We start from the raw sequence: 20,118 nt of genomic DNA on the forward strand, positions 1-20,118 counted from the left end.
GATTTTCTTCTAAACCAAATCCAGCTTTGTTACCCCCTGCTTAGTCCTTTTTATTGTTGTCTGTATAAAAGCGAAATTCTTATCCTGGCCTGAAGAGCTACTCATGATGCGGGCCCTGGCCATTCCATAGGCATCTTGCATGCTTCTCACTCTTTCTGCTTTAGATGCACTGGTTTTCTTTCCTTTCCAAGTTCTTCCCACTCTCTTCTCCCATGGTATGTCCTTTCATCCTCTCTACCCAGGGCTCTTAGTAATAGTTCAGATCAGAGCTCACTTAATCAACTGCCTCTTGACCATATCTTACTTCTTCTCTTATGCTCCCTCCAAACTGTGCATTTCACCTTCATGTGAGTGTATGATTATTTGATCGTTGTCTTTTCTCCTCTTTTGGACCATAAACTGTTGAGAGTAGGGACTATGACTTTTTCTTCTAGGATTGTTCCTATCAGAGGAAGCACCCGCTTTATCTCTACTAGATTCCAGAGACTTGTCCACTTCATTTTCATGGTCACCTTAGCTATGATAAACATTCTATAAAATACTAATTGATTAAGTAAAATGGAAATAACTAATTTTCCAGCCACTATTACAGTATTTAGAATCTTTTAGAAAAAAATAATATCCATTTTAGATGTCAAGGTTTACACCAGTTCTTGAGACTTGTGGCTTAAATCAATTTCTGAAAAGATAGCTTAGTTTTAAGAGCTAAAACTACATAGAAAACTCATTGTCTGAGTTTTGGCAGCTATTGTCTTTTTCTCCCCCTGAAAATGTTTCTGGCTTTTACATTTTTCTCTATATATTGACATTAATCTACAAAACTTCTGTTAACTATGGCAGTAAAAATGTTCATGTCAGATCTATAAAGCTTCACTTACAACTAAAATAATTTGTTGATTCCCATTCAAAACTCCTTGGATAGTAATTGATTTAAATTTGCTCCAACATTTGTATAATCCTATGTTGGTTAAATTTTTCTTTAAATCATCTATGTATTCTGGGGCTTAAATCAATGGCTTATTTTAAGTAAAAAAATGAACTAGAGAGGAGAAAATACATTTTAGTTACTAGAAAATTGATTAAAAAGACCATTAAGAAATTTTATATATCATGTAACTTCAATTTTCTAAAAAGTATTTTTAATTTCAACTCTCACAATTAATATCTAAAATATTGATGGTGGAAAACAAATGGGGAACATACTCCCTAGAAAGGTAGGGATTTTGGTGGTGGTGGTTGATGATGATGGTGTTGTTGTTATTTTGGTGCTGGGATTGAACCCAGCAGCACTCTACCATTGAGCTACATCCCCAGTCCTATGTATTTATTTAACACAGGGTCTCACTAAGTTGCTCAAGCTGGCCTCTATCTTGCAACCCGCGTGCCTCAGCCTCTCCAGTCCTTATCACACCCATATAGGTAGGGGTTTTAATGGGAGGCCTTGAGCCTGCCAGAGCTTCAAGGAAGTAATCCTGGGTGTAATCCTGGGCTGATTAAACACAAATGAGTCTTGTTCTCAGAATGTTCTGCAAAGAGGCAGTGAGAACAAAGACTTGGAGTGATAATCACTGAGATGTGCATATGCCCAGTGGAGGACTGGCTGCACAAGGCTGACCATCATCCATGCTAATAATCAACAAGAGTCAACAGAAATTGGAAGTGGGAAGGGTCTCTGACATTGTCCACTTTAGGATTTATTTCTTTAATTTTTACTCCCTACCCCTTTCCTGCCGATGGTTGGTATAGTAAGGGAGGTGTTGAGGATTTAGGAGCTCTAGAAGTGTTCAGGTGTTATAATTATATCCTTTCACCTCTAGATGCCAGTTCTACACATGTAAGGAGAGAAAATTGGGAGAAATCATATTAGAAACTCAAATGGTTATAGGGCTCAGGAACATGATGGCAGTGTTTGTCTTTAAATATTATAGTCAATATATGTTCATTTATTTTCTCTCTCCCTCTTTATCTTCTTTTTGCCCACCTTTCCCTTCCATACTATTCTCATGTATTTCTACTACATGCATTTATGTTAAATTAATAGATTTACCTTAACAGACATTTAATAAGCTCTCACCATGTACTAGGGCAAACAGTAAACAGATGACTAAAAAAAAAATCTTCCATAATTTAACAAGTCTGTTTAGTTTGTTATGTGAGCTTGATAAAAGCTGCCAAAAGCCTGGTAAGAAGTTCTGACTTCTGAAATAAGGTTGCAACCCAGTGAGGAATAGACTTTGAGTGGTTTGGATCAAAATGTAGTGAAAGATTTTAATGCAAGCTGCAGAGAGAATGCCAGATTTACATGGACCAACACCTTCCAAACAAAACCAAATAATGTTATAGTAGCAATACCAGTCACTACAAATCTGGAGATCCGTTTATAGCTTAAAACAAACATGTATATTTTCTATAGCAAACATGTTTTCTGGGTTTATTCTAAGCGTTAGGAGGTTACCTTTTGTTTTAGTCAGGTTTTTGTCACTGTAACCAAAATACCTGACAAGAACAACTCAGAGGAGGAAAATTTATTTGGGCTCATGTTTTCAGCAGTTCAGTCGATGGTTGACTCCATTGCTGTGGACTCCAGATGAGGCAGAAATCATGTGGAAGGGTGTGGTGGAGCAATGTTGCTCACCTCAGTGGCAGCCAGGAATCAGAGAGACCAGGAGGATCCCGGGAGAAAATATATAGTCCCCAAGTCATGCCCCTAAGGACTACTTCCTTCAGCCATACTCCCCATCTGCCTAGTTACCACCCATTAATCCACTTTGTGGATTAATCCAGTGATTAGGTTATAGCTCTCATAATCTAATTATTTCAACTCTGTAAATTGCTACATTTGATAACACTTGAGCTTTTAGGGAGAACTTTCTAGGAAGTTAATCAGATATTGGTAGTTGGACACTTATATATCTTATTGAGCTCATTATTGCTATGAATATAAGAAAGCATGTGGATGGTGGAACACTCCCCTGGGTGAGACTTTGCCCCACTGGCCCAGCCAGACTCCAGCTGTCTCATTTGTTCATTGTAGTTTCTGATATGAAACTACAACAACTTTTAAACATTTCTTATCTTTTTAAGGGTGATCAACTGCATAGTTCTTTAATTCCCAAAGTATATGCATTCATAGCCTTGTTTCCTTTTATAATAACTTTTGTCAAAATGTCTTTGAGTCTGAACCTTGTTCCTTTAACCCAAAACTACTAAAGGGCAAGGCTAATAATTTTTATTCCAAAAGAGTTCTATTTCCTCTAGTAGATAGGGAGATCGTCTGGGCTGGCAGCTCCAGTACAGATTCAAAGAGCAGTGTGTGGCTGGCTCCATGAACTTTGCTGAGGCTTTTAAGCTTTGTATTCCCAAGCCCTCACCCCTAGAGATTCTGATTCCATAGATTTTGGTTAGGACCCAAGAATCTATGTTTTGTAAAGGCTCCCCAAGTTATTCTGTCATGTGGTTAATTCACGGAAATACCAAGAGTCAGGAGATATGGTTTGGAGGATTAGTATATATGCTTATGATTGCTTCTAAGGTATAAACACTCTGCCAAGAAGTATCTCGTCTACTCAATGAAGTGTCCAACAATTCCTCCAGGAATAGAGAAAAAAGCCAGAGAGGTTTTTCTGAATGACCTGGAATGAACTTAAGGCCTCTCGAATCTGATAAGGAGGGTGTTTTCCTTTCTTTTTGAATCTTTTATCCTTTATTACTCAGAAGGTGATTTTGTCAGCAATCCTGACCTAGATTATGAAGCCTTTTGATCTGGCAGCACATTTAAGTGTCTTGTTGAAATGTTCCTTTTCTATTCATGTTATTCTACAAGCTGCATTAAATGGCAGTATTGTTGGAGAATATTATTTTATATGCTTTACTTAATCTTTCTTTAAGAAAGAATGTGGAATGGATACATTTTCACATAATTTTCAGACCTAATTTTTTTGTCAGTATCTTAATTTTGCAATGTCCCTTTAAGTTTTTTTCTCTTTCCATGGTCTGAATTGTAATGACATCTACCGTTCAGCTCCTGGCACAATGCTACTCACTTTCTGCTAGCACCCTTCTGTCCAATGCTAATCTGACATTCTGAATTTTAAGCTCCATATCTTTATAAATTCTGTCTTTTCACACAGATAAGTGCCCAAGCCTTTTGAGTCCTATATTACAAAAAGGATGCAAAGTCAGAAGGTATCAGTGAAAGTAGTCATTTTTAAAAAATTAAATTCAGTTCAAATGTAGTTGATGATCAAAGGGCCTTTCTACATAAATTATTTTCTCTTCTCAATTCTTCCTACATCTGTTTTTACTCCTTAGGCATTGTCAGTTAAGGTTCTACTAAGCATTGATTTAATTAATTTTGTATGTCATCTATCATACCTCTAACCCTGGTGGATTTATTTGATGTTTGAACATACAGAAATCTTGCCTAATAAGCATATATCATAGCAAAGACTAATGTATTTTTTATCATGTGGAATAATCATTTAGTAACATATATAACAATTCATATTTTTCAGATAAAATACAGTGAAACAACTATGAATGGTTTACCAAATTTAAAGAAACAGATGATCTAGATATGTTGCTTTTGTTACCTGTATTTAAAATCCAGAGTTGAAAGCTCTGTATTTTTTTAAATCCTGTCATTGAGTAACAGTTAGCTCCTATAATTTGGTACGATTCACCACAACATAGCTTTAGATTCATACAAGCCTTCTGGTCTTTTAAATGTATAAATGAAACCATGAACTAGAATGGGTGACTCCTGAGAGAGAAGGGATGTGCAAAGTATAGGAACATCACAATTCTTATACTTTCAGAATTTTGTGGTAGGCTGGGACTTTTCATAAAAAGTTGAACCTTATCCAAAAATGTTCATGGAAAAAGTTTTTGTTATTTTTAATATTAAATGAATGGAGGAAACTTTTTAAACATGAGTTAAATGGACACTATTTGTTATGTTGCTTGCAATGAACTTTATAATCCATTGTGTGTATGCTCTAATAATATTTATAAAATATAATAAAATCAAAATATTAACATATTTTTAAAATTTAAACTTTGTTAATTAGTATAATGGGAACTGCAAATTTAATTATTAAGCATTTTTGTTTTATCTTGATAGGAAGAAGAAAAGAAGAGTCCAGTCAGTTTTCCTTCCCTCCTCAGCCACATAACTTCTTCTTTTCTGAACCATCCAGTCTTTCTAATGACAGCAAAAGTAAAGCTCTCCTCCGAACTGCTGAGTGAATTCAGTCCCTTAGTGTCATCTTTGCCTTGTGACATTCATCTGGTTAATCTGCGGACAATACAGGCAAAGGTATATCCCCAAAATATACTATAAAAAGTTACTTCTTTTGTTTAAGGTGGAGGGAAAAGTACTGTTAACTTCACTGTGGTTTGAGAAACAATAGCAAGTGTTTTTCCTTTAGCCAAAATCATTATCCCTTTCATTCAATGATTGATCTGTAGTTTAGAGCATATCCCAATACTAATTTATTTGACTCAGAAAAGATCTGTATGCCAAGCAAATCACAGATATCAACTTCTGTCTACCAATGAGGAAGCTAGTCACATAATTCGGTGGGAGAACCAGGCAGGTCAACTCCAGGATTTTTCCTACCCTTTATCCTTGTTAGCCAGTGTTTTTCAGGACTTAGAAAAATAGAAAATATAATGCTTAATTATTTTTGTAACACAGGCTTTGTTTTTTCAAATTTTTTTTCCTTGAAAAGCATTGCAACTCCAACCTTTGTATTAGCAAACCAACTATTTAGGATAAATATTAGAGAAAGAACATGGGAAGGTTTCATTAGGTATGAAATTTAATTGTTAGACTTTGAGTTACATATATGACTTACATATATGTCCATTTTTAACATCAAAACTATTACATTCAGAAAGAATAAGGATTAGACATTTGACATCCCTCTTGTGTTAGAGCTGTTTTTATATTGTGAATAGACATGCAATTTGCTGGATATAGTAAGTGGTAGAAGATTCTATGGGAAATGGCTTCAATATTAAAAGAAGATGATGCTCAATCTAAGAGGAGAGAGAAGTTTAAGAAGGGTGAACTAAAGGAAACTTAAATAAAGTAAGAACAAATGGCTATACTTGGGGCATTTAGGGATTTCCAAACTTTGTGTCCAAAATAAGGAAGTATGTTTTTCTATGCAAGAAAACATGTGTGTTTTGTAATAATGTGTTCAGTGAATGCTAGAGTGACCCTCTATATATCTATGTTGAAATGCCTCTTTTTTTTTTTTTTGCCATGTAAGTAAACTTGGAAGGTGTATATTATGCTTATTACCTGCTAGTTACTACCATAGGCATTAGGGATGCAGTTGTGATATAAGAGACAAAAGACCTTGTCTTCTGAGCTTAGCTCTTAGTGGGAGAAGAAAAAACTAAGAGAAGCATATAATATGTTAAATGATTTCAAGTGTTACACAGAGAGAAGGAGGAGGGAACTGAGATTCAAAAAAGGTGAAACCAGATTGGGATAGTTAGTAAGCAACCCACAGAGAAGGTAATAATGCAACAGAAATATGAAAGAGATCACGAAATAAGAGACTTATGCAGATTTCTGGGCTGGAGTGCTCCAGGCAGAGTTCAGAGCAAGTGTGAAAGCCCTGAGGTGCAATTGTGGTCAGAATGTAGGTTCTGTGAGAGGGTTTTTTTTTTTTTTTATCCATCTCTATATCCTTCGGCCCATAATAGAGCCTATACACAGTAATAGAGCTCAGTAATTGTTGAATGAATGAATTAATGTGATGTTCTCTCTAGGATTTTCCTATGGTCTCTTGTAGGCCTACTTTTTGGCCCATGGAGACTAGGATGGCTCATGGAAAGAAAACTGAAGGATAGATAACTCCCTGATGTAACATGTTATTAATTTATGAGCCAATCTGGAATAAACAAACAAAGTAGAGAGCACCAGAGACTCTGGGCCTCAGATTACCACCTCCAGGCACCCATGGTAGAAGACATGAACAGAATCTCCCAAGAGCTTTTGGGGATAATAGCACCACTGGCCCTTAGCGTCACTTGTAGAGGACTCCTCCCCTGTAATTGTTTCAAATGTAATTTTTTTTCTGGGCACAGCTTGAGCTGACTAGAATCAGTGAAAGTTGGGTATTATTTTACCCTCAGTAATCCAAACTAGCATTTGTTTTCCTGGTCATTTCTTTTTAATGGTAACTTGTTTACATTTTTCCTGCTATTGGCTAACTTCATAGTCTAATCACCTTCCAGATTGAAAATCCCATTGCCTACCAAATTGGTTGACACCCTCGAGCATTCCTGTCCTCTATAGACACTGCTGCCACCTTGCTTCGCATTACTCTTCTCATCTTTGCACAGGTGGACAAGTGAACCATCCATGGACCGAAGAGTGGCTGTTGACCTTAACCTTTATAAAACAGGGCCATATCAGAAATGTCTGTGTTACGCCTATTGTGAGAAACAGGTTAAATGATGCTGCAAGAGCCCTTTGAAAACAAACACTGTAAATAAATGTTGTTATCTTCTCAGAGCCAAGTTGAATGCAAGTATATGCCAATTTGGGTGCAAATTGAGGTTTTAGCAGAGCAAACAGAGAGCAGTTTAATAACAGATTTCACCAGGCAGAATAAAGACTGAAATGTCAATGCCCATCAATCACTACCATGCTGGCACATAATCAGAACTAAATATTCAGCGATGTTGCATATTATCATATTGATCAGTGCCAATTCCTAGATTAGCCTTTGACTCAGCACATATTTGAAACAGTTACTTAAAAACCCATTGGTAATCCTAGAGGATCATTGGGCCATTCAGGACCACTGCTTTGAAGAGTTTCTCTGTCTTGTAACCTTTGATAAAAGAAAAATAATCATTGAATGAAGCTATTGTGAGTATTGGTTTAAAGAAAGCTGTTATTTAAAAGATATCCACTGTAATCCTGTGATTATACTAAAAGAAAGGCAAAAATGACTCTATCATAGATCTAGATGCTAGACCCAAATTGTGTTCCTGTTTTTTATATGCTGGCAATTTTCAGGGTATAATATTAGGTATTCATTTGGTGATTACTTCCCCCTGAAGTAATTTTGACATAGACTGGGTTCCAAACAAGACCAGAGGTCTCATTGGCCCATGTCTATGTTGGTCTTCTTCTAACCACTGCAACATTTTCGTGACCAGTGTGTCTGGGGACTGCCTTGGCATGATACAAGCAGTGGGAGGTCTCTTCCTGCCTGACCTCCATCAGCAGCTCAATCAGGACACCGATTGCCCATCCCCAGGCTACTGTCTGAAGGTTCTAAACCTAAAGTGTCTAAACCTTACTTGGTCTTCCTTGCTCCTCCCCAGGGATAAAGGTTTTATGGTTTAAAGAACAGCGAGAAAGGTCGGGTGCAGGCTGGAGGTGCGATAACCCACTGAGGTGGTTCTGCACCAGCCTCAGACTCACTAGGTGCACATCTCACCAGGGAGATTTTTTTAAATGGAGCCTTTCACATCCTAACTCTGAGATCCTAATTCTGTAGTCTGAAGAAGAGAGCCTAATAATTAGTAAGTTTTAAAAAAATCTCTCCTTTAAAAAAATTCTAGAAATTGCTAGCCTAATAATTAGTAAGTTTTTAAAAAACTCTCCTTTAAAAAAAATTCTAGAAATTGCTAAGTTATCTTCATTTCCTAAATTGGGGAATAAGGGCTAGAGATTAAATTATTAAAGTAAAATCATCCAGCAGGACTTCTGAATTCGAGTGCTGTATGTAGTCTCAAAGGGCAATGTGTGACTTGTTGAAGAAATCAAATTTATTTCTAAAGGTCTGGTTGTTGCAAAATTATCTATATTAGTAGATGAATTTGTTTTTATATAGGTATCTTTGGGATTTGTACTTTATATCCATTTTTAGAAAATTTATGATATTTTTTTACTCAGATGAACAAAGGGAAGAGACCTCTCTGAAGCTCTGCCCGCACACAGTGTGCTGTGGTGGCTTAGTTCATTCCAGCCACTGTCTGGGAGTTTCCCTGCTGGCCTCCTCCTCCTTCTGCTTGTCATCCTTCTCTTGATCACTTCCTTTCCCTCCACTATCAAGAGCTTCAGATATTACAAAGAAGCTTCTATGAAGGTTTGAAAACTGGGAACAGGAGCACCACTCAAGTACCTTAAATAGGCAAGCCATGTCACCGGGAAAGGGCAGTTTATTTGAGGAGAAAGGGAAACCTGGCAGAGATGATGCTGGGAAAATCCCATGGGAGAACAGAGACATGAGTCATGGTTCTGAAGGATGGAACTGCATGCAGGGTCAGGCTGGAACAGAAGGACAGAGAGGAACCTGATTAAGAATTCAGCTAGGTTTCATGGTGCCATTCTACCTTGATGTTTTCAAAAGTGAAATTTAGTTCAGGTTTTTGTTTGTTGTTGGTTTTTCAGATTGCTTTTATGTTCAGATGTTTTTGTTTAATTTATATCTACATAATACTTTTAACTCTTTATTTTCTCTGAGATTGATTTTGATTTATAGTTAACTGATGGTTGGCATGGACCAGTCATTTCAACATCACCATTGCTTTTCAAATATTTTCTCTTTACACTTGTTTATACCACCTGTCTTTTCTCATAAAAGGCATTTTAAGGTTTTTACTTTGTTTTGTGTTTCTTTATAAGAATTGATTGGTGCTCTATTGATCTCCCTAGCTTCTGGAAAGGTGAAAATTGTGGGGGGAAATTTTCCTTTGTTGTACATATCTAAGAACAACCACTCACCTTCCTTTTCTTTCTGTCATTTTATCTTGTTGATCAAAACAAAATAGCTATCATTAGACATTTTAATGAGTACCCTGAAAAATGAATTTCTACTGGTTATTTCCTGTCTCAGAATTTACAACAAAGTTTGCAGTTTTCTAACCTGTCTAGCTGCCAAAATGCACTACAGATGAGTTGTTAGGCATTTTCAAAGAATCTGAGTGTGTTGGGGAAAATTTCCCCCTGGGGTTTAGCTATTTCTTGATCTATGTGCACCTTGAAAATCTTGTGAAAAGGTATGGATCACATTACTCTTAGAATATCTGGTCAGAGTTAAGACTATTCTCATCACCAAAAAACAGTGGGTTTACACTATTTCTAATGTTTATTACAGTTTACAAAAGTTAACTGATTTGTGACCATTGGGTAATTGATAGGCAAATCAAGTTTCTTTTGGAGTGAAAGATAAATAGCACAATTTTCACATCTTAAGTTCTTATCTGCTTCAGTAGAGGAATATTCATTTTTATCTTTCCTTCCTTAGGAGAGACTTCATGAGCATTTATAATTTTCAGAATGGCCTTTAATCCTGTTTGAAATGAGTTGAGTGGATAGGTGGGTAGGTGGCAGATATGTAAGAAATTATAATTTCCAAACCTTGCTTTCTTAATTGATTTATGTTTTGCTAAGTCATGTTTTTAGCTCTACTGGGACCATTGACCAAATATATTCCCTCTTTCCAGTCTTAAACTAGAAGGGTTATCTCCTTTAGTTTATGTGTTTTATAACATTACATCAAACAGAATCCCTATCTTTCCCTTCCTGACTAGGTAGCTATGGGCACCAATCCAGAACTAGAGCAAAGCAGGAAAAGAAAGCTGTTAAAGCACAGACTTTGGTGTCAGACCACCTGAATTTTGAACATGACTCATCTTCTTGCTAACCTGTGACTTAGAGCAAGTCACTTAACTCTGAGTTCAGTTTCCTTATTAGTAGCTCAGGGATGATAATAGTACCCAGCTCAGAAATGTTGTCAGGCTTAAAGGAAATGTCTGAGGTGTTTTGAACAAGTGTACGCATGGTGAACCCTGTGAGTGCTGGACAAGTTTAAGTTTCCAGCTGTGATCATTCGGGCATGAGCAGTCATGATTAACAATGAAGTAAAAATGTTGGTGCTTGCTGGGTGCAGTGGCGCACACTATTAATACCAGTGGCTTGGGAAGCGGAAGCCAGCCTCAGAAATTTAGTGAGGCCCTAAGCAACTCAGTGAGACCCTGTCTCTAATAAAATACAAAATAGGGCTGTAGATGTGGCTCAGTGGTCAAATGTCCCTGAGTTCAATCTCCTGAACCCTCCGCCCCCCCAAAAAATACATGTTGGCACCTTTTAAAAAAAAAATGGAGAAACTTGACATTTATTGCCAAAGTAAATCTTGACGTCACTTTAACTTATTCCTGATATATTTAATTAATGATTCCTCAGGTTTTTTTTAAATTATCTATATACCAGGCATCATGCTAGGTTCTTTACATGAACCTTCCTTAAAGTTCCCATACTACAAAGAAGGTAGGTGATATTTTTATCCCATCTTATAGAAGAGCAAACTAACTGACCCAGAGATGGCAAATAACATTCCAGGTCACACAGCAGGGCAAGGCACCCTCAAAAAACTGACTCCAGGTTCCTGTTTATAGCCTTATGCTGCCTCTTGCATGGCAACAAGCCAGGTATACCATATAATCTCAGTTCCTTGGGAGGCTGAGGCAGGAAGATTGCAAGTTCAAGGCCAGTCTGAGCAACTTAGTGTGAGACCCTGCCTCAAAGTAAAAAAATCAAAAAGAACTGGGAATGTAGCTAATGGTAAAGTACCTGCTTGGCATGGAGGCCTTGGGTTCCATGCCCAGTACTTTTGGGGGTTGAGACATTTCACCATGAACCAGAGTCACATGGCTTGGTTCATGGTAAAACCAAATCTTGCTCTGATCCCACTTTCTCTAAGCCCAGCTTTATCTGATGGCTTCATTCTACAAACCCAGTCATTGTCCGCTATCTTCTACCACATTACAAGAAGAGCCTTGCAGGCCCTGTGAGCTGGGTGTTGGTTTGATCCCCAGAAAGGAGTTTGGGGATGGATTTTCTCTGTAATTTTTGAACACCACAGCCTGCCTTCAGTGATTCAGTCTCAATTGTGACCTAACCTGTTTTACAAAGACAGGTACCCAACTGTACTATGTGCATTTTCAAAGATCACAAATTTTCTTCCCTACACCTTCCTCTTTTCTGGGGTCCAGATATTACAGTGTTTTAGTGTATATAAGAAGAGTTCTTTCGATATCTATTTACTCTCCTAAAGCATACAGTGTGATTGCTGGGGGATATCTGTTTTCCTGCATCCATATTCAAGTTAAATTCACAGTTTCACTACTTTGAAAAACAGTTTTCTTGGAAATAAAATGTCTAGACAGACTTTGAAACTGAAAAACTTCTGGTTTGCCTCAGGTATTTTTTGCTTGAAAACTGATACTTTCATGAATATTTGATTTTTTAAAAACTTGGACAAGATGATTACTATTTCAGTTAGTCCTTACAAAATGATTTAATTTTAGTTTTTAGAGAAAGTAGAACTTTTTTATCTCAATGAAAAGTAAGTTTTATGGCTTCATCTCTACTTTTGTATTGTTTTTTTAAATCTCTTATGAAATTCAGAAATAGAATTTCAAAGATATTGTATTTTCCTTTCCATTTTTTTGACCCCTTTGGTAACAGAGTTAGGAATTTTTCATTCTAAGAGCAAATGTGTTTCAGATATTTTAACAATTTCTGCTATCAAGTGGATTTTAAGGATGGTGCAATGAGTTAAAATGGTCAAATGCTTTAGGTTAACAGTGCTTCCAAAGGAGTCTAATTAAAAGGCCATCTAACCTGTGAATCCACACAAGGACTTGTAATGATTTTGATACACAACTGTAGACATATAATTTGAGGGTTCTCTGTTTTTCTAGCTATAGAGTTATAATGTCAATAAAGGAAATTCATGAATAAGAATTTAAATGAGCTAGGAGCAGGGGTGCATGCCTGTAATCCCAACAGTTTGGGAGGCTGAGGCAGGAGGATCACAAGTTTAAAGCCAGTCTCAGCAATTCAGCAAGGCCCTAAGTAAGAACCTGTCTCAAAAGAAAAAGTAAGCATGGCTAGGGATGTGGCTCAATGATAAAGTGCCCCTGGGTTCAATTCCCAATATCAAAAAAAGGAGGGGGGAGTTTAAATGAGAGTATGGTTAATTTGTAAGTTTTAGAAAATTATCATCAATATTTATTTGATGGATTACATTGATAAAAAATACTAATAGTCAAAGGACGTCCTATGTGCCAGACACTGGAACAAGTCTTTTTTATGCTATTTTATTTTATTTCATCTCCCTATTACAGAAAAGGAAAGCCTGGTGTTGCTAAACTCAGCAGCTACTAAATTGCAGAGCAGGAGTCATATTGCAGGTTTCTGACTCCCAGCCCAGGCTCTTGCTCATCTCTACAGCTTCTCCACACACATTCTGTCCTACCAGGCTTTGTGAGGCCACTGCACATAGTATTTTCATTAGATTAATTCAAGCAGTTCCCTCAAGCTTGAAGAGACAAGCTTTAGCTCCATTTTACAGACAAAGAAACTGATACTTGTAAAAACTCCCAGCTACACCATTGGCACATGATCCAGTTCCCTTTGTCATTCTTCTGGAAATCTTATGTATATAAATGAAGTATTTTTATTCGATATGTATGGGGAGGTGAAATTTCATATGATTTAAACTTGTTGTGTGTATCATGTGGTTCTATGGTGACTCACAACTCCTTAAATGACTCTCTTTTCTCGCGCTTCAAAGAAAATCTTAGTAATACCACTTTAAATAATGGTGTGAAACATCATAACATAGGTTATTCCAGCCAAGAATCTGAGGTGAGGACAGCTTTAAACTGTTCAGGCACATTAAAATCAAGTCTGTGGTGGAAATGCTGGCAGCTATTCAGAAAAGATGTCTCTATAGCACATTAACTATTCTTGTCCCCTAGAGAGGATGATCAAGAGCTTGGACATGTTCACATCCATGGCCTGAGAAGAGAGAAAGAGATCATTTTCCTCACTATGTCAGTGCCATGCAGCATATGAGTCTACTTTGAATAAGTGTACATTTCTCAAAATTTCCATGAATTTTTCATTCAGTTTGTTTATTATAAACATCTTGCCACTTGGGAAAATATAACATTTATTAAGATAATTGTAATTTAAAATATTAAAGAACCTGAACCATTCATGACATCATTATTTAAATGAACTCAAGAAATTTGGCTGCAAGAAAGTTTGAGCTTATACCTGTAACTGACTGGTTTATCCTTAGTATTTTTCTGTTTGTCTGCCCAGAAAGAATGGTTTGTGTTATGTGAATTTAAATAATACATCAAGCTAATAAATGTTGGCTGTCCTTGCAAGTAATAAGCATAACTAATTCAATTTAAATGTCTCTTGTATAAAAATAATGAACCAATACATTAAAGATTAAGAATGTTAATACAATTAGCAAAAATTAGTATTTCATAAGGAAATTCATGTTTCAGTTTTAAGATGGATATAAATCATTCAATGACTAGATAAGGACTACATTCATGTACATTTTGTTCAACAGAACTGTATATAAAATGTGTGTGTGTGTGTGAGAGAGAGAGAGAGAGAGAGAGAAAGAGAGAGAGAGAGAGAGAGAAGCTGGGTACAGCACAACCTTCAGTGCCAGTGACTTAGGAGGCTGAGGCAGAAATATCAGAAGTTCAAAGCCAGCTTCAGCAATATACTGAGGATCTAAGCAATTTAGCAAGGCCCTGTCTCAAAATAAAAAGGACTGGGGATGTGGCTCAGGGTGAAGTGCCCCTGGGTTCAATCCCTGGTACAAAAAAAAGAAAGAAAGAAAGAAAGAGAGAGAGAGAGAGAGGGAGGGAGGGAGGGAGGGAGGGAGGGAAGGAAGGAAGGAAGGAAGCAAGCAAGCAAGCAAGCAAGCCTTACTTGAAGAATTGTTGATAAAACAGTGCATAATTTGTGTACAAAGGAAGCCTGAGTCCTCAAGGACTGTGGGGGAACTAAGGCATGAAGTTACTTAACCAGTAACCTTACAGCATATTGTCACCTGGCTCAGTGAGTTTGGGGGTGAGTGTAGCAGATGGATGGGCCCAGTCATTGTGGAGCCTGAGAAGAAATGAATATGTCTAATTAAGTTTCTAAATGTAGTTTGAGGATGCTGACATCAATATAATGATGTACAGTGCTGTAAATACTTGCTTTAATATTTCTGTGGTGTGTTGGTGTTGTGCTCATTTGCAGGAAGGCAAGGGGTATTCCAGTGATGCAGCCTTAATCCTCCACAGGAAAGGCTTTGGTTGCCAGTTCTCTACCAGTGGCATGGGGCTGCTTTGTTCTACGACTCAGGGAAAGGTAAATTGAAAGGCTTTTTTTTTTTTTTTTTTTTTTTTGCTGGTCTAGCTAATTTGCCTTGACAAAAATCCTCACTTTCTGAAAATAGCCCTGACAATAAGATAATCTTTCATTGCCTCCCCACTGACTTCTTTTCCTCAGCCTGCAAGTTAGCTTAAAGCTTAAAAAAGTATTTGATTTTTGTCAAACATGACTGGAACCTGTGCACATTTGAAGGCTAGGCTCATGTCATTTCTTCCGGCTTCCATTTCTAGATGACGACATAATATCTTCTCCCCCTTTTAATTTCCTCCCCTAGACTGCACATGCTCACATACCATCCAGTTCAGTTGTGCTAAGCCCATGTCCTACACAGGCCAAGGCAAGTTTTATGACTGAAGCTGACCGGCATAGCAATAAGATGCATCAGCATGAACATTGAATTAATTGACCACAACCCCAGTGGCAGCTGTACAGTCTTCCAATCAGTTGATTCCTTTTGGGAAGTAAATGTACATCTAAGTCTTCTGATTAATCCAGATTTGCATATGAGTCAGCACTCTGCAGGCCAAAAGATCTTCAGCCTGAGCACTGAAGGGCACCTACCTACTTTTTATTTCTATTCATTGATCTTGCTGGCAGTTTCATCAGGAAGGAAATGAGCCTCCAGTCTCCTGCCTCTCTGTCTCTGAGCTGTGACTAAGAGAAGGCAAATGGAGCTGGTTCCAGCACGTAGGCAGGTCTGCCCCATGAGGCAACTCAGCTGACCAGCTTTCCTCCTAAACCCCATAAATATACCACAGACCAGACCCAGGCAGCTCATTTCCAACTCTACACACTAGCACATGTGTAAGATCTGAAAAGAATAGGAAATCTGGTAGAAGTCCTATATCTGCTTGGATAGACTTACTTTTATATTATTTTTACCAAACCTTCCATGGAATTGGTGCCAAAAAGCATTGGCATTTTTTTTTCATTATATTTGCAATCAACTTGAGTATATTTGGTTGTAAGCATTCTAGCGTTGAGACATTGAGTCCCTGAGGGGGTTATATGATCCAGAGAGATGTTAGAATAGCCTAGCAGGTATGAAGAATGCACTTTCCAAATGACCTTTCCATCCTTTCCAGTTCTGTTGAAACAGAAAAAAATGGTTGTGAACCATCATTGTAAAGTGTAAGTATTTACAGAAAGAGTCTAAGGATTTTTAAAACTTGGTTCATAGGTGTCCTTTCTCTTATTGAAAAAGTAACTCCTGTGCAGGATAAAATTGTCAAGAACTACAGAAAGGAATGCAGAGCAGATTGCCCCTGACTATTATAACAGCTTCCTATTTCCCTCCAGGAATGGTCTATAGGTTTAAGCATGTTTATACATGTATACGTATACTTAATCCCTCCCTCTGTTTTTTTTTTTTTCAACATACTGTTTTACTCCCTTCCATAGGTTGTTTTTACTTGAATATATAGATATTCTACTAATCTTAAGAGTTGATCTAAATATGCTAATTTTTTGTCCCTCTACTTTTTAGATATCAGTATATAAACTTTTTGACATGTTTACTATTGAAGATTTCGTTCCTTCATCATTATCCTTGATGCATACACCTCCAGTTGCCCAAAATATAAGTGTGATCTACTTGAGTCCCATGGAAATCAGCACATTCCGAATCCGGTTGAGGTGAACATCCAACTTTCACATTTGGAGTGGAAAGCATTGGCTTTTATAACTTTTTTGGTTTGACGTGCAATAAGGGAAGCACATTATTTTAGTTTCTGGCTACTGTGAGAACATGAATTCTGTGATTTTTTTTTTTCTTTTTTAAATCAGATCTGCAAAGGGGGGAAAAAGCCATGCTGTCAACCAGGTTTTTCTTTTTCTTTCTTTTTTTTAATTGTTCCTCCCATGAGCTGCCACTATCAGTGTGAATTGATGCAACAAATGAAGAAATGTTTAAAGAAAACCTCTCAACAGATTGTATCTCAGGTTAAATGCTGACTAATTATGTTTGTGTTGGGGGTTGTGAAGAGATTCTTCAAAGTATTTGCATTGCTGATTCTTCATTAATTTTATAAAAATGCCCATTTTACCAAAATGGAATAAAAAGTTTGTGGATAATAGCTAAAGGCCAAAATGGTTGCAATCATTCATACAAGCTAGAAAAATGTTGTGTGTTGAAATATGTGGAAAAGTGCAATCCCTCAACCCTTATGATAAACATAGTTGATAGTCACACCTTTTTCTAATGAATCTCTTCTTCCTTTCCTACCCTTTGTATTTCCCTAAATACCTGATTTGGAATCATTCAACAGTAGAAAAAGAGGCATATTTTCATTACTTGACAATGTGGGATAGGTGCAATTTATTCCATTGTCACTAAAATAGAAAAAGCAATTCCATAGGTACCATGAACCTATTTTAGGTACCACAAGGTGTCTTTTTACACAGCTCATTTGAATACAGGTGTTCTGAGAATGGGGTTTTCTATTTTTAAATTACCATATCAAAATAAATGTGCCTTATTTTTTTATAAGTCTTGTTAAATTTTTTGGTGTCCATATTCCTGTCTGGGAAAGGGGGGAGGTATTGGGAGGCTGGAGGGGGGCCTTTCTATGACACATAAATTGTGTAATTTTTGCCTGACAATGCTGGCCACATTCTGATCTGTTTCATTAAATTTGTGGTGGTGTTACTCTAAACATTTTGACTATTTGAATGTACTGAGATGTCAGAAAACAAAACAAGGAAGAAAAATATTGTTAATTAAAATATGCTGCTGCCAAGGAAACTGCAACTTGAAGCAAGGGTTTTGCAACATGCAAAATCCAAATACTGTTTCCATTCACAGTAGTTAACCATACTGAAAAAGAGAATGCTTTAAAATAGACCCTGTTTTGAAATCCACTTATATGTAGCTCATCATAATGAATCTTACTAAAGACTGTGTTTGTTCAGCCAATTCCAAACTTGTGTGTGCTAACCTCAGCGTATAGTTCTAAGCCCATGTGCCATTACAGTACTTTTAATAAAATTCATTGAGGAGCATTGTTTCCTTAATGTAAAAATAAACTGGCACATTAGCAACATTTCAAATATTCATTTTCAGCACAGAAAAGATTCTTGAATATGTAGTTTTGAAAACTCTCTTTGTGTTAACGTAATAAACTTAGTATTATCTGACTTTAAACTTCCATTTACCTCTCGTCATTCCAAAAACCTTTATCTTATTAGAACTATTTCTATTTCACCATGTAGTTTACAAATTACTCTCTGGATTTTCACTCAAGATGCAGCTTCTAAGATACCTGTTGTGTTCATTCATAAACTCCTACAATACCATATTGACTAAGATGTTACAAGAGGGTAATTTCATGCAATAAACATGTACTATAAGTTTTCTTCCTAGTTTGGGGGAGGAATAAACAACTGGAAAACAACAACAAAAACCACTTCGTTTTGTGGACATCTACAGACGTCAGGATTGCCAGAAGCACATCCCAGGAGAGATCAGTATTTTTATTGCATCTTTAATGTATATCTTCCTATGGGAGTTCACTGTGTTCTGTGGTTAAGTGGGTGTGCTTTATCACTCTGGAATTTCTGATCAGATGAAATAAAAAATCTGATGCAATAACAGTGGCATTGCCACTTTTGGGTGTTTGAGAGGGATTTGTCCCATGTTAGTCGGGGTTTTATTCAGTGTGCGTTGCCACCAGCTCTTCACAGGTGAAGCAGAAATTCTCTCTAACCAGCAAGTTTCTGCTTTTTAAAGTTCTTTTTAGAATACATCATCAGGGAAATGAGAGGATGTTTTTGCTTTGGGTTGTGGTCAAGAACTGACTGAATAATTTTAGTGTCTCCAGCACACACTTCAAACCATACCCTTCAGTTGTGTTCTTGGTGGAATATTTGCTTGATTGGGTTTTTTAACATTCATTATCACAGTTGTTCAGTTGACCAAGTATTCACTGCTTTCTCCCCACCCTCCCCTTTCTTTGAAAGTTTAATTTGGGGTTATAACTGCACTGATGGAGAACTCAGCATCTTTCTTTTCTACAAATACTGATTAAAACAAAATGCTGTAAAACATCATAATTCTCTTCCCATGTCTTTGTTGTACTTGTGCTGATATGTTTCCACATTCCTCTGTCCAGAAGAAAATGTTTACTTTCATTTTGATTATTTTGTTCACCTTGGAATCAACAGGTTTTGATATTTTCTCTTGAAAGATTTTATATCTTTTTGGGAATATGTAATATAAGATCTCTAATAAAAGATAATCTTATCATGTGCATGGTCCTCTAGAGTGGTTCTTAATCCTAGTTTGTAAACCGATATATTAAAATGTTTCATCAAATGTTAAAATGTGACAGGATTAGGGGATAAGGTAGTGAAAGCCCATTCTTTGTTCTTTCGTGAAATAATTACCCCTTCATCAGCCCAGTTCTGGTTAGAAAAGGCAGTTATAGAGAACAGATGGGTGGTGATGAGTTTTGTGTCAGGTTTGGGGGCATCTTTGAGTTGGAGTCTAGGAACTATCCCAGCGGCTATGCCCATAGACCACTCTTGAGCCACTTAGGAGGTGGAGAGATTGTTGTCAGATTCTACATGCAGTGTGAGCAAGACAAAGATGATGAGTCTGTGAGCCAAAGATAAAGCTAAAATGGTCCATGTGGGTTGATTCAGAGTGTAGAGCAGGCAGGAGGAGTGAGATCTGGGAGGCACCCCCAGCCCCAGCCCCAGCCCACTGGCCCAGGCTAGAGCACAGCTATATAAGGGGGTTCCTTCAAAGCTAGGAGGTAGGCGAGGGTAAATAGCAAATAATCCTGTGGATTAACCAGGTAAATGATACATGCTACCTAGGAAGTTTGGACTTATCTTGGGTGACTTGGGCAGTAGAGATTAATCAATTTAAATATGCATATACA

The 20,118-nt window shown here is 37.1% G+C and overlaps 1 protein-coding gene across 1 annotated transcript in view; it reads left to right on the forward strand.

Moving 5' to 3' along the window:
• The window catches only part of Man2a1 (mannosidase alpha class 2A member 1), a 163,187-nt gene extending 143,795 nt beyond the window's left edge, over window positions 1–19,392 (forward strand). The window contains exons 20-22 of the mRNA XM_026391315.2: window positions 5,123–5,317; window positions 15,101–15,211; window positions 16,722–19,392. Of these exons, the coding sequence (XP_026247100.2) occupies window positions 5,123–5,317; window positions 15,101–15,211; window positions 16,722–16,874 (459 nt within the window). The 3' untranslated portion in view covers window positions 16,875–19,392. The remainder of the gene's footprint in view (window positions 1–5,122; window positions 5,318–15,100; window positions 15,212–16,721) is intronic.
• Window positions 19,393–20,118: the final 726 nt, after the last annotated feature.

Source organism: Urocitellus parryii, chromosome 1 (assembly GCF_045843805.1).
Source record: "Urocitellus parryii isolate mUroPar1 chromosome 1, mUroPar1.hap1, whole genome shotgun sequence".
NCBI lineage: Eukaryota > Metazoa > Chordata > Mammalia > Rodentia > Sciuridae > Urocitellus > Urocitellus parryii.